General features: G+C 42.3%; 1 protein-coding gene and 1 long non-coding RNA gene across 2 annotated transcripts; one reads left to right on the top strand and one right to left on the bottom strand.

Moving 5' to 3' along the window:
• The first annotated feature begins 810 nt into the window (after positions 1-810).
• On the top strand, positions 811-4063 carry LOC131250903 (putative disease resistance protein RGA3). The gene has a single exon (XM_058251297.1). The coding sequence runs from the start codon at positions 882-884 to the stop codon at positions 3963-3965; it is 3084 nt and encodes a 1027-aa protein (XP_058107280.1). The 5' UTR covers positions 811-881; the 3' UTR covers positions 3966-4063.
• Positions 4064-6423: 2360 nt separating this feature from the next.
• On the bottom strand, positions 6424-7875 carry LOC131250913 (uncharacterized). The gene is made up of 3 exons (XR_009173492.1): positions 7549-7875; positions 6895-7333; positions 6424-6791 (listed from the first exon to the last, which is right to left on the bottom strand). It is a non-coding gene; the product is annotated as an uncharacterized LOC131250913 (long non-coding RNA).
• Positions 7876-15522: the final 7647 nt, after the last annotated feature.

Below are 15522 nucleotides of genomic sequence, written 5' to 3'. Positions count from 1 at the left end.
GATCCAGAAGCCTCGCTCAGGAAACACTAGTCTCGGCATTAGTCAACGTCCAATGAGAAATTTCGCCTTCAAGTCAACAAAGATTGTGGATCCATTCATTTGGGAAGCGGATTGCGTGGTAACTCACTACGCTTAGCGTACTGAGTAAAATCTGTGAGCTTAACCATGATTTATGTATTTTATCCACTCCATCCTTCTATTTTACTAGATAATTTTAGGGCTTTATTCCAAAAATGAAGCATATCCAAAGCTAAAATGGACAACACCACAGGAAACAGTTGCATTGATCATCTACCGTTGAAAATTTCTTGGAGGCCACAGAAGTCTTGGATCAAGCTTATATTTGTTTTTTCCATTAATCCATGTATATATGATCTTATGAACAGGTTGGATGACAAATAAACATCACTGTGGGTCCTAGAAAGGTATCAATGGTGAAAGTCATTATTTCCACTGCTCCTGTGGTATGATCCACTTAATCTTTGGATATGCTCCAATTTTTGGATCAACCCCTTAAATTAGCTGGAAAAAAAAAAATGGACGGCGTGGATAAACTACATACATTCACGGTGGGTCCAAATGAGTTTACTCGGTAGGATAAGAGCTGAGTAACTAAGTACGCAATCCGATTTTCATTCATTTGTGCTATGTGTAAGGTGATCAGGGCTAATTAATTAATACTCTATTTTCAAGAAGAGCCTCTCTACATTTCCATCCTTCACTGATCTCTCTCTCTCTCTCAGCATTCTTTGCTTCTCTATCCCCTCTCTTTGTGATTCATCAAAGTCCATTGCATATTTCTAAGCCTTCCCGAGCACTCTCACACATCAAAGTCCTTCCTACTTCCCATCCAAACGTACCAAAAGGAGAGAGAAATAACCATGGCTTATTCGCTGGTCTCGACCGCAGTGGATAAGTTGAACAGCATCCTCCAAGATGAGGTGGCTTTGTTGGTGGGTGTCACCGACGAGATCGAAAAGCTTTCCAGTACATTCACCTTGATCCAAGCTGTGCTTAAAGATGCTGAAACTAGGCAATTGAAGGACAAAGCAGTGAAGATCTGGTTGGAGAAGGTCAAAGACGTGGCCTACGATGTGGATGACATACTAGATGAGTGGATGACAGATGATCTCAGATCACCAGCAGCCGATGAAGGTGATGGGTCCTGTTTCAGCAAGAAGAGGTTAAGACGCTTCCTCTCCCCCGTTAATTGTTTCAATCATGTCAAGTTACGCCACAAAATTGGGAGTAAGATAAAGGAAGTGAGGGGTAGATTAGATAATGTCGCCAAAGAGAAGAGCCAATTGAGTCTTACAGTAGGTCTGGATGCTGAAGTGAGTTCAGGCATGATCAGAGAGCGAGAGACGAGCTTCCTACTCGACCGATCATCAATTGTAGGCAGAGAAGATGACAAAAATGAAGTCGTAGACTTTTTGTTGAGTGGTGGAGAGGCAAATGAGGTGTCCATGGTCATTTCTATTGTTGGCATGGGGGGCGTGGGCAAAACCACCCTTGCCCAGCTCGCCTACAACGATGAAGATGTCAAGGGGCATTTCACCAAGAGAATGTGGGTGTGTGTTTCAGAAGATTTTGATATGAAACGGATTACAAAATCAATCATAGAATCTGCAACTGGGACTGGTTGCGAGTCATTAGACTTGGCCACATTGCAGGATCGCCTCTGTGGTATGTTGGACGCAAAGCGATTCTTGCTTGTGCTTGACGACGTTTGGAGCAATGACAGCGAGATGTGGGACAAGCTGAGACTTCCCTTCCAAGCTGGTGCACCTGGGAGCCGAATCATTGTAACCACTCGTAGAGAAGATGTTGCACAGACAGTGGGAAGCACACGCATGCACAAACTGGCAGTTTTATCTAATGACGATTGCTGGTTCCTGTTCAGCCATAGAGCGCTCGAGCATCAGAGTGTCGAAGACCATTCGGAATTGGAAGAGATTGGAAGGGAAATCGTAAAGAAGTGTGGAGGGTTTCCTCTCGCAGCAAAGACAATAGGGAGTGCCATGCGGTCAAGAAGGACAAAAAGCCAATGGAAGCTTGTCTTGGAAAGCGAGATATGGAACTCAGGTGATGTCTTTGGAGGCATTTTACCAGCTTTGTTGCTAAGCTACCATGACTTGCCTTATGCACTGAAGCAGTGCTTCTCATATTGCTCTGTTTACCCAAAAGATTGGTGGATTCGGAAGGATGAGATAGTCAAGCAATGGGTGGCCCAAGGTTTCATCCGCTCTGAGGGAAGTACAGACATGGAGGAAATCAGCAAACTGTATTTTGATGATTTGTTAAGGCGTTCATTACTCCAAGATGCAGTAACAGGTAGTGATGGAATGACAGACTGGTGCAAGATGCATGATTTAGTTCATGATCTTGCACAATCTGTTGCAGGAAGTGACTGTTCAACTGTGGACATCAAAAGGCAAGCTTCACTCAAGCTATACAATGTCCGTCATTCTTTTTTAATTGTCAGTGATGAAGCCGGTGATGAAGTGGCTTCCATTTGGGGCACTTTCTATAAGGCCCACAAGTTGCGGACGTTGTTACTCAAGTCAAGAATCTTCAGGTTGCCATTGCCTTTGGATAGGACTCCCACTGACATTAAGATATTGAGAGTTCCACATGATTTATTTCATCATTTGAATCGCCTTAGGACATTGAAGTTGAGTGGCACTAGCATTAAGGAATTGCCTGGAACAGTAGGACAGTTGAAACACTTGAGACATCTTGATTTATCCTACACAGGCATAGAGGAGTTGCCAGAGGAGTTGAGTAATTGCATAAATTTACAGGCCTTGATACTCAATCACTGCTATGAGCTAATAAAACTGCCCAGAGGGATGAGGAAATTGATTAGCCTGAGACTTTTGGAATTCGACAATTATAACCATCTGAGATATTTACCACAGGGCATAGGGAGACTAACTGCCCTTCGGAAGTTAACAAAGTTCATTGTGGGGGATGGCGATGAAGGATGTAAATGCGGAGAACTGAAACACCTCAATCATCTTCAAGGAAAACTTAAAATTACTGGCTTGGGAAATGTCAGGATCAGTGACGAAGCTAGGGAGGCAGAACTGGATAAGAAGCAGGACATTCATGCTCTACACTTGTCGTATCGCGGCGAAGGTGGTGAATTGAATGATGATGAGGTGAAGAGGATGGATGATGTGCTCCAAAGCCTCCAGCCCCACACAAACTTAAAAGAGTTAAGAATACGGAGTTACCAAGGTTCCAAGCTTCCCACATGGTTAGAGGATCCGGTGTTCTCCAATCTAGTCACTGTCAAACTCCAGTTTTGTTATAAGTGTGAACAATTGCCGGGTCTTGGGAAACTACCGTCCCTTAAATACCTTGAAATTGATGGAATGGAAGAGGTGATGTGTGTGAGTGGTGAATTTACTGGGGATAATAACAATGGCGGTGGTGGTGGTGGTGGTGGTGGTGGTGTCTTATTCCCTAAGCTGGAGACCCTTTACTTCAAGAGAATGCCAAATTGGGAGGAGTGGGAATTGAGAGGTGGAGATGGACGGGTTTTGCCATCACTCCTCCAATTAGAAATACGAAACCGCCGAAAGCTGAAGGCATTGCACTGCAACCTTTTACCACTCCTCTGGAAGCTGACTTTGGAAGGAATTAATGACAGGATGTTATGGGGAGGGCCCTTACCCGTCCTCCCCAACCTTAACCATTTGGTGATTGGTTGGATTAATGATCTGACATCATTACCTGGTGGTTGGTTGGGACAACTCAAAGCCCTCCAAGCTCTGGAGATCTCCTATTGTCCACAGCTGGAGTCTTTACCAGAGGAGTTGGGACAACTCGAAGCCCTCCAAACTCTGGAAATCAAGTGGTGTCCACAGCTGGGGTCTCTACCAGAAGAGCTGCAACGCCTCACCATGCTTCAAAATTTGTATATCATCGGGTGTCCAGTCCTAGAAGAGCGCTGCTGAGATGGAGGAGAAGATCGGGACAAGATTGCACACATTCCTCTTATAAAATTAAGCTATTGGTGACATACTAAAGAGGTGGAAAGGAAATCGAGGGCAGCTTTCCTGTTCCTTTTGTTTCAAGGAATCGTGTTGCTTAGTGCATAACTATTGTACTTTTTAAGTCATTTTACTTTTTCTTTTCTTTCTTTAGCCGATCAATGTATGAAGTACTCGGTTGTTGCTTTGTTCTACCAATAAACAAAAGATGCCTGTTAGATGTTGATTGCTTTTTATTTGTTCTGCAGTCTTGTTCATTGTCATGGTTCCTTTTTGTTGTGGATTTCTTTTATAATGATAGGCTAGCCACTGAGATGGGGAGCACCTTCTTAGCCTTTTGATCTCTAGAATTGATGGGGCTAGTCTTTTTAGCAGTCCATACAAAATTATTTCCAAAATCTTGAGCCAAAGAATTAGGAAGGTTATCCCTAAGATTATATCTCCTTTCTAATTTTCTTTTGTTGAAGATAGGCAGTTTTTGGATTGCATGGTTATTGCTAATGAATGAGTGCATTCTTATGTTTGGGCTAAGAAGTTCAGGATTATTTGTAAGCTGGATCTTCAAAAAGCATACAATCATGTTGATTGGTATTTTTCGGATTATATGTTACAAAGAATGGAATTTGGGTAGAAATGGAGAACCAGCATTAGAGTATCCCGTCGCCTAAATATTAAGTTTTGATTAATGGTGCGCCATTTGGTTACTTTAAACCGACTAGAAGTATTCGTCAAGGTGATCCCTTATTCCCTTTTCTCTCTGTCATTGTGGTTGAGGCCTTAAGTGGGATGATTTCTAGGAGTCAAAAGATAGACCTCTTTCTTAGGTAGTGGATAATTATCATCAATCAATAAACCATCTTCAATTTGCCAATGATACTCTGATTTTCTATGAAGTTGATGATAATACTGTCACATTTCTTGGCATGACTATTTGTTCGTTTGAGATTGTTTTAGGTTTGAGTCAATCTTTCCAAAAGTGATATTTTTGAGGTCAACCTATCTAATAAGGTAACTATTTCCTTAGCTATTTCTCTTGGATGCAAGGTCAGTTCTCTTTCCACACTGTCTTGGGCTACCCTTATGTATTGGTAAACCTCATTTGGCTTTATGAAATAAATTGTTAGAAAGAATGGAGAGATATCTTTCTATCTAGAAGTTGAATCTCTTATCTTTGGGAGGAAGGTTGAATATGATAAAAGCCTCCCTATCTAACATACCTACGTACCTCCGCTCCTTATTTCAATGTCTAAAGTCGGTTTTTCAAAAAAATTACAAAATTCGGAGACAGTTCATATGGAATTCAGGGGAGGTTGATGGTAAGTTTCTCCTTCTTAAATGGAGTGAGGTCTGTAATCAGTATTCTGAATGGGCTGCTAATATCAGGAACATTGAGACAATGAATGTTGCTCTCCTTGGGAAATGAGTCTGGAGGTTTAAAGTTGAGATGGATAGCCTCTGGAGGCAGATTGTTGCAGCCAAATATAGTATTTCTCCTCTAGGTTGGTGGACAAAGCAGTCTTCAATGTACCTTGCTCCCTTCCTATAGAAAGGAATAGCTAGGGCTGCCCCCATCATGTTTGATAGATGTCAGTTTTCTCTGGGTAATGGTATGAATAGAAGGTTCTAGTTGGATTGCTGGGATGGGAATTCCACGTTAGCTGAATCTTTTCCTGTGCTCTTTGCAGTGACCAATAACCAGAATATCTTCGTCAATGAGTGCTTTATCAAACTCGAGGGAGTTGGGACATGAATTTCCCCTACCAGAAGAAACTTTGTCCAAAGTTCAACTGCAGGATTTAACACAACTTATTTCTCAGTTACAGCTTCTTGCTCTCTCTCCAACAGCTGAAGATGGATTAAGATGGGCTCTTGCTGGATCAGGGCGTTTCTCGACCGAAGTCATTCTATACATCCCTTTCTTCACCTGAAGTCGCGGCTTCTTCTCATCATATGGGCCCGACTTCTTCCCCTGAAGTCATGCCATTTGGTTACTTCTATACATCCCTTTCTTCACCTGAAGTCACAGCCTCATTCACTCGTCCTAGGAACTTAGATTCTTAGCAGTTTTCCATAACACACAGTCCATAAAACCAATATTATTTGAATAGTTAAGATTGTCCCATAAGCCCCGTGATTTGATTTATATATGTGGTTTCGAATTTTTAGACTTCCAAGCATCCTTGGTTCAATATGTATACAAGCATATACAGTGTGGATATGTACATGCATAGATGTGTGTACATGAACCTAGAAAATAATTAAGCTTTCTTAACTTGATAGACACTACTTGAAGATTAAATCAGACTATCTACCCATCGGGGGAGCCACATATGTTCGTTGGGTTAGATTCTCAACCATCAGTTTCTTTTGGTGGCCTGGCGAACTTTGCTGAATTTATTGGCCTAGATTGGTACTGGCCATCTTCACAATGGAATACACTTTTTACATGGGCCACAATGTTTGAATGAAATGGACATCCTGAAAACTTTTGCATAGTTTTGATTTGTTTTATAAATTGTGGCCTACATAATTAATGGACCTCCTCTAACACTTACTTTTATATGCAAAGTCCATAAGACTTGCATATTAAGAAATTCAATGAAAGTGGAATTGCATAACTAGAAATGACTCTATACTTGTAAAGGGATTCTTTATTGTTATTTTAACATCTTGCAAACAAACAGTGTAGAGGATCTACTCATGTCCCAATGTGGCATATGTGCTCGAGATCCAAGCTGAACATAAGGTGTTACCCATCATGTAATACTCTTGCCCAAAAATAAAGCCATTCTGCACATCAACAGGCCACAATATCAGCCTAAATGTCTTTCCTACATACATTTTTTAAAATCATACACTGGCTCATATAATCAGTGCAAAAGCCAAATTTTACCCCAAAAGCATCTAACAGTGTGCCCAATCTGATGGATGGCTTGGATCTCATAAACGTGTGCCACATGTGGCCTTGAACTTACGTAAAGGAAATAATTTTTTGAAAGACCTGCAACTTACATGACCATGTCAAACATGTATAGCTTGTGTTGCAGGTGGGGCTTACTGTGGTGTGCTTACAGCATCCAACCTATCCTGCATACTAACCATCCAGTGGGACCCACAAAGGATGGGCAATGGACCCGAAATAACCACATCATACGATCCTAGTCGTCAGCTCTTTGAAAGAGTCATAAGCAAAATATAGATAACAGACAATTCGCAATTGGAAAAAGCTGACCCATTGGATAGCTGAGGTTTTTCAGTAGTTTTGGTCCACTCACACGCTCTCTTTGAAGCCACCATATGAATGGGTTAGATTGAGCAGAGCTAGGCCTCACCTATACAGAATGCAACCCCAAACTAAAAGGTGCTAGCTCCAGTCAAAAAAACATTTCTATAGAATCAACTCCGTATCTTGCCAAATCCGTATACAAAGAAAAACAGAACACAACCAAATTATTTAATCCAAACATGTAATCCACCTGAATCCAAATTCAAACATTTAGCAAGAATTCAACAAAAACACCCAAAATGCAAATTGTGTCCGACTCACCTCAATCTTTTCTTCATACTCCTTGAGAAAACTGACCATTTGTCATACCTGCGAAGATTGTTGAAAACACAAAGCAAAGAAACTGCAGCCAATAACACCTCCAAAGCAAGGATGTAAAACTCAAGCACAGTGATTGGGAACCTGCTGCAGTCGGGGCAACACTCAGAGCTTGACCTCGAGGAGCACGATCGAGATAGCCCGAAGGATAAAAGCAGCCCAACAGAGGAATATGATCGTGAAAACAGAGTGGTGGTGCAAGCCAAAAGGAAGAGGAAAGCTTTTGAGGTGTTAAGAGGGTGATTTCAAAGGGGACATGGGACCTTACTCATGCCTCAGTGGTAGACTTGCAAGAGTTTGAACACGAGGTCATGGGTTCGAGTACCCATTGTGGCGAAAAACCACTGTTCTGAGTGTGTGTGTGTGTGTGAAAAAAAGAAGAAGAGAGGTCATGTCGAGGAGAGGACTGGATTCCTCTTCATGGTCCTTGTTTGGATCAAGGAGAGATTCTTCTACTTTGATTTTGGGGTCTGCCATTGGAGGTGTGTGTGTGAGAGAGAGAGAGAGGGAGAGAGAGAGAGAGAGAATACAGGTGCTATCTTTTATGAGGTTTTCAAAGTGCAGCGAATGAGGCTGTTGGGGATTTGCTCTGCGGAATCACACAGATCTAGATCTAGGATAGCAATTCAATAGTAACAACCAATCACAGAAGAACACAAAGTTTTAACGTGGAAAACCCTTGCAGGAAAAAACCACGGCACAAAGAGACAGGAATCCACTATGAAAAGAAAGTTACAAGAGAGAGAACTTACCCGATTCAAACAATCTTGAAGCTTACCCTTGCTAACCCTAGAACCCCTTTAGAAAGCTTTAGAATAATTTACCATCCCCCTAGAAAAAAACCGTAGGGACCCCTATTTATAGTTTAGGTAACTCCCTTTCACACCTTGCGAAAGACCGACTCAAATTTCCGCAGTCCACATCAGATTCAGAAACGAATCTGCGTAACTATGACTAGTCGAGCCGAGACTACGACTGGTCGTAGGACCCCTACGACCGGTCGAGCAATCCCTAAGACCGGTCGTGAGTGCCAGACACTAAAGAAGAGAGCTCCCTGGACTTTGAGTCGAGCAATCCCTACGACCGGTCGTGCAGCTCCCTCAACCGGTCGAGCATGGTAAAAACGTTAGATTTAAGACTTTCTGACAACAATCTCCACCAAGTCTTCAACCTTCAACCATGTAGCACCTTGACCTCTTCTCTTATCTCTTCATCGCATCATAGCTTCAATCAACGCTTCTCGTGCACACTCCATCCTTCTTTTACGCCATCGCCAAGCCTAGAGAAGTTGCACAGAACTTGAACTTCTCTGTAGGAATGACCTTGGTGAGCATGTTTGCTGGATTCACACTAGTGTGTATCTTTTCCAATGTGACGCCTCCTTCCTCAAGCACCTATCGGATAAAGTGGTGACGAACATCAATGCGTTTAGTACGTGAGTGATAAACAGAATTTTTAACCAAATTGATAGCGCTCTCACTATCACAGTTAACCAGCACGGCCTCCTGCTGAAGTCTCAACTGATTTATCATGCCTCTAAGCCAAACACCTTTTTTAAAAGCTTCTGTCACTACCATATATTCTGCTTCGGTCGTGGAAAGAGCCACCACAGACTGAAGTTTTGACATCCAACTAATTGCTCCACCCAATAATACAAACAAGTATTCTGAAATAGACTTCCTGGAATCTATACTGCCTGCGTAGTCAGAATCCACATACCCTACCAACTTTGTCATGTTTTCTCAAAAATTAAGACGTAGTGTTTCGTACCTTGCATATATCGAAGTAGTCATTTCAGCGCTTCCCAATGTTGTTTGCCGGGATTTGACATGTATCTGCTCACAACACCAAATGCATGTGAAATATCCGGTCTCGTACACACCATGGCATACATTAAACTGCTAACCGCATTTGAATAAGGCATATGAGACATAACCTGCTTTTCCTCATTAGATTTAGGACATTGTTCTGAGGAAAGCTTGAAGTGAGCCGCGTGAAGAACGCTTACCGACTTTGCCTGATCCATCCCATACTTGATCAATACCTTTTCAAGGTATTCTGCCTGTGATAACCAAAGCCAGCTCATCTTCCTGTCTCTATGAATATCTATGCCGAGAACCCTCTTTGCAGCCCCCAGATCTTTCATCTCGAATGTCCCTGATAACTGAGTTTTCAGTACGTTGATTTCAAACATATCATGACAGGCGATCAACATATCATCAACATACAGTACTAGGATGATGAATTTTCCATCACTCAGTGTCTTGTAATAGACACAGTAATCGTATTCACTCCGAGTAAATTTCTGACTCACCATGAAAGAATCAAATTTTTTATACCACTGCCTAGGCGATTGTTTCAGGCCGTACAATGACCTCATTAACCTGCAACCTTTTTCTCTTCCCCTTTAACTTCGTAGCCCTCTGATTGCTTCTTGTAGATCTGCTCTTCCAATTTTCCATGCAAGAATGTAGTCTTCACATCCATCTGTTCTAACTCAAGATCGTATTGGACAACCAGCGCCAACACGAATTTGATAGATACCTGCTTAACCACAGGCGCGAATATTTCTGTGAAGTCGATTCCTTCTCTCTGAGCATAATCCTTCACTACCAACCTTACTTTATATCTATGATGTTTCCTTTTGAATAACCACTTACATCCGATCGCCTTTTGGCCCACAGGAAGCTCTACCAGCTCCCATGTGTGATTTTTGTGCAACGAGTTCATCTCATCATCCATCGCCGTCTTTCACTTTTCTGCTTCAGGCTCATCAAGAGCCTCCTGAATAGTAGACAAGTCCCCCTCATCTATAATGAGGGCATATGCAATATTAGAGTCGTCCCTGTATCTTGCCAGTAACCTGCGATCACGCGGTGGGTTCCTTCTCAAAGGTGGCTACTCCACCTGATCCTATACCTCTGTCTTCGCATTTGTGTCTACCTGAGTATCATCTGAGTCAATTCGGACGTCTACGATCACATTTTCTGGTTTCTCTTGCTTCTTTTGATCATTCTTTCAAAATAAGAAGCTTTCATCGAATCTGACATCACGGCTAGTGATGACCTTGCGTGTGACCTTGTCGAATAACCTCTCATAGCCAACAAAGATATACTTTTTGGCTCTATGGTCTAGCTTATCTCTCTCGACTGACGGTACATGAGAGAAAGCCTCACAACCAAATATGTGTAGAACTGAGTAATCAATTTTCTAACTACTCCATACTTTCTCTGGAATTTTACATTCAATTGTCATGGAAGGAGACTGGTTCACCAAATAATAAGTCGTGTTAACAGTCTCAGTCCATAGATCCTTGCCCAACGTAGCATTGCTTAACATGCATCTAGCCCTTTCTAGGAGAGTCCGATTCATTCGCTCAGCCACATCGTTTTGCTCGGGCGTGTGGCGCACTGTGTTGTGCCTGATGATCCCTTCATCCTTGCAATATTCATTAAATTTAGTGGAAGTGAATTCTCCACTATTGTCAGTCCTTAAAACCTTCATTTTTCGCCCTGACTGTTTTTCCGTCATTACCTTCCATTGTTTGAATATGATGAAAACTTCGGATTTACGTTTCGTGAAGTAAATTAAACCCAAACTTTCCTGGAGTAGTCGTCAATGAATGAAACAAACCATGACGACCCTCCAATGGAAACTTCTGGCGATGACCCCCATATGTCAAAGTGCACATAATCAAGTACTCCCTTACAAACATGTTTTCCAGATTTAAAAGACAATCTAGATTGTTTACCATATATACAATGCTCGCATATATCTAAATCAGAATTTTTAAAAGCTGGAATCAAACATCGATCAGAAAGTACCTTCATGCCTCGCTCGCTCATGTGGCCTAGACGAGCATGCACATACGTAGAGACGTGGAGCCTGCAATAGCTGCTGCCACTTCACCTGCTGAAGTGATTCCAATCAACCTGTAAAAGTTTTCGTGCCTCTGTGCTCTCATAACCACGAGTGCCCCTTTTGAAACTTTAAGGACACCATCAATACCAGTGAACTTGCACCCTATAGCCTCGAGTGCACCGAGAGAAATCAGACTTTTCTTCATATCAGAAACATGCCTAACGTCAGTCAAGGTACGCTCCATCCCATCAAACATCTTGATGCTCACCGTGCCAATAGCCACAACATTACAGGCATTGTCATTGCCCATAAAAACTTGTCCACCATTACATTCCTTGTAACTGGTAAACCAACTCCTATGAGGAGTCATGTGATAAGATGCTCCAGTATCAAGTATCCACTCATCTTTATAATTGTCGTGTAGGTGACCAATCATGGAAACAGACAGAACGTCACCACCATTTTGTTCTTCATCAGATGTGACCACATTGGCCTCCTTGGAAGAAGCCACTGAATTTTCTTTCTTCGTTTTAGGATTTCTACAATCCTTCTTCATGTATCCAGACAACCCACAATTCTAATACTTTAATTTTCCTTTGCCCTTGCCCTTGGATTTAGATCTAGGTCTTGAGGATCCTGTACTTCGCTCAAAATCTCTACCCCTCGTAATCAGTGCCTTGGAAGATGCCCCTATGTCGCCGTTTAACTTTCTCATAGCCTTCCTTTGAAGGGCTGAGTTAATGGTGTCAACACTTAGGGTTTTATTTGCGGTGCACATCGTGTCCCTGAAAGACCCATATGATGCAGGAAGAGAATTCAACAATATACATGCCTGTTCCTCGTTTTTGACCACTTCCTCCATATCCAGCAATTTGCACATCAATTTATTAAAGTTGCTGATATGGGCTTCTAGATCTCCACCCTCTGCCATCTTGAAGGAATAACACTGTAGCTTCAAGTGTAGGCGATTTTCAGAGGACTTCTTTGCATAGATGTTCTCTAACTTCGCCCACAAACTAGCCGCAGTTTTCTCCCTCAAAACATTATAGAGAACCTCATCCGTGAGACATAAACGGATAGAGGCTAAAGCATTACTATCAAGGTTTTCCCATTCATCATCTTTCATGGTAGATTTTCGCTCCTCAAGAGCCTTAATCTCGCCTTGCTTGGTTAACAGGCTAATCATCTTAACCTTCCATAACTCAAAATTATTTTTGCCTGAGTACTTCTCAATATCAAACTTGCCGTTTCCCATTATTACTAATCCTGCAGATTCAGATCTGTGCCCCAACGATTGCTTTGATACCACTTGTTGGGGATTTGCTCTGCGGAATCACACAGATCTAGATCTAGGATAGCAATTCAATAGTAACAAGCAATCACAGAAGAACACAAAGTTTTAACGTGGAAAACCCTTGCGGGAAAAAACCACGGCACAAAGCGACAGAAATCCACTATGAAAAGAAAGTTACAAGAGAGAGGACTTACCCGATTCAAACAACCTTGAATCTTAGCCTTGCTACACCCTTTGATAACCCTAGAACCCCTTTAGAAAGCTTTAGAATAATTTCTCATCCCCCTAGAAAAAAATCCTAGGGACCCCTATTTATAGTTTAGGCAACTTCCTTTCGCACCTTGCGAAAGACCGACTCAAAGTTCCGCAGTCCGCATCAGATTCGGAAATGAATCTACGTAACTATGACTAGTCGAGCCGAGGCTACGACTAGTCGTAGGACCCCTACGACCGGTCGAGCAATCCCTACGACCGATCATGAATCTCGGACACTAAAGAAGAGAGCCCCTGGACTTTGAGTCGAGCAGGCTACGACCGGTCGAGACAACCCCTACGACCGGTCGAGCAATCCCTACGACAGGTTGTAGGCGGTGAAGACTTTCTGACAACAGAGGCAGTCCCATAAAGAGCATTCACGATTAAAAAACGAGGGTTTGCGTCATTTCCCCACTAATGAAAAAGGGACCCAAAATGCACCCCTACAAATGACAATTGAGGTGTAAGTGTCAACCAAACATACTTAAAACTTCATCTGGTCTTCAAAATGAGGTGAAATGGATTAAACATTGTTCCATGATACTCGGGTTTGCAACGTTAAAAGTACGCGAGATCTCCATGTCATCTAGAAGATCAACAATGGAAGTATTGTCATTGATTTCTCGGAGGATCAATGGTTAAGCGGGAGCTCCTCTCCACTTTAAAAGCTTCGAGGGTGGTTCTCTGGTACAATAGAGGCAAGGATCATCTTTCGATCATCCTTGATGAAGACGTAAACATTGTCTCGTCCTCGGTAGGTGGCATCACGGTTCGATTGCCATGGTTGACCAAGTAACATATGACATTCTTTCATGTCGACCACATCACAAAGTACTTGATCCTTATAATTCCTAACAATTGAAAATAAGACTGCATTATTTGGTTACCTTGGTCTCATTCACTTTCTTTATCCAGCCAATCGAGTGTGGGTAAGGATGTTTTGTCGTAAGTAACCATAACTTGTCCACCATCACCTTCGAGTCGATGTTCTCCCTACTGCCACTGTCTATGATTACATCACACGCATTGCTGTTGACGATACACAGCATACAGAATATATTGGACCGCTGTGGGTGCACCTCCTTTCTTAGAGTGTACAATAATCGCCTCATGAATAATTATTCGTCATGATCCTTAATCAACCATTAATTCTTTGTCACCAGCTCCTTCCTCAACGTCTTTTTCATCTTCATCAAATCCAGGGCCTTCTTCCGCTGCATCACTTTCGGTGCTACCTTCGTTAATGGTCAAGGGAGTTGTGAGGCGTTATGGGAAAGTGCTTAATAAGTGGCCCGGTTGGCCATAGTGGGAACAATTGTTCGGTCGTGGTCGACCATAAGGATTTAGAATTCTACTCAGACTCGTTGTTGTTGGTGTTGTATGTTGAGGCATTAATAGAATGCTCCCTGTGCCACGGTTTGTAGTTGTAGGAGGTAAGGACGTCCTCCTACTAGTTCATTTCTTTTGGCCAGCATTGAATCCTACATGGGACCCATCATGGGAGGCCGAGTTGAAGGATAAGGCTGAGTAGAGACTCTTGTAAGTTGCATTTTCACCCTACCTGCCAACTGAATTGCTTCATCTACAGTCCCGACCGGATGCATCTGAACTCAGTCCTGAATTGTCGATCGTAAATCGTCTATGAACTTGGTCCTGAATTGTTGATCGGTCTCCGACAAGTCATTTCGTGTTGCCAACTGCTGAAATTCTTCTGTGTAATTTATGATGGTTCCTTGTTGGTAATTTTTGTATTGCTGGAACAATACATGCTCGTAATCATTGAGGAGGAATCGTGATCGAAAAGGGCTTTTCATTTGTGGCCATGATCGGATGGGCGCCTTGTTCTGTTGGGCAAGTAAGAGTTGTAATTGCTCCCACAATGTAAAATGAACGGATTTTAATTTGAATGCTACAAATTTTACTTTTTTATATTCACAAATTTTACTTTTTTATATTCTGACACGTCCATGTAATCAAAATATAATTCTACTTCGACTAACCAATCAAGAGAATTTTTTATACACAATAAATCATTAAAATTAGGAAGTTCAGCCTTACCTCGATAATTTCTTTCAGCACGATCTACTCGATCATCTTCATGGACTGGTCGGCAGGCAACGCCGCCACCAATGTCCTCATCACTGGACCTCGACTCATCTGGGGTAGCCCTATGATTCACCTCCTGATATGCTCTACGGAAATCGGGGTTGTTCCATACGGTGAATATGGACGGCTGAGCATTGCCTTGGGCTCGGGACAGAATTAGCGCATCCACAATATAGTCGAGGGTTACCTGCAACTCTTGTATGGTCAACTAACTCTTTCGGTGGAAAGCTTCCATTCTTCCCAATAGATAATGAATCCCCGAATCACTGTTCACAGGATTTTAGTCCATTCCGTCATTAGTTGCCATCAATTCGAGAGGAGTCCTCACTCTAATACCAATTAACACAGAGAAACTCTGTGAATTCTGAGTACTTATCCTTGAGGAAGACAGTGATCGACCT

Source organism: Magnolia sinica, chromosome 7, assembly GCF_029962835.1.
Source record: "Magnolia sinica isolate HGM2019 chromosome 7, MsV1, whole genome shotgun sequence".
Taxonomy (NCBI): domain Eukaryota; kingdom Viridiplantae; phylum Streptophyta; class Magnoliopsida; order Magnoliales; family Magnoliaceae; genus Magnolia; species Magnolia sinica.
The sequence above is the reverse complement of the archived record's forward strand: the minus strand, read 5'-3'. Positions and strand labels throughout refer to the sequence as shown.

Excerpts from the sequence above, each read along its gene's own strand:
- LOC131250903 (XM_058251297.1), top strand. The coding sequence starts at position 882 with ATGGCTTATTCGCTGGTCTCGACCGCAGTGGATAAGTTGAACAGCATC.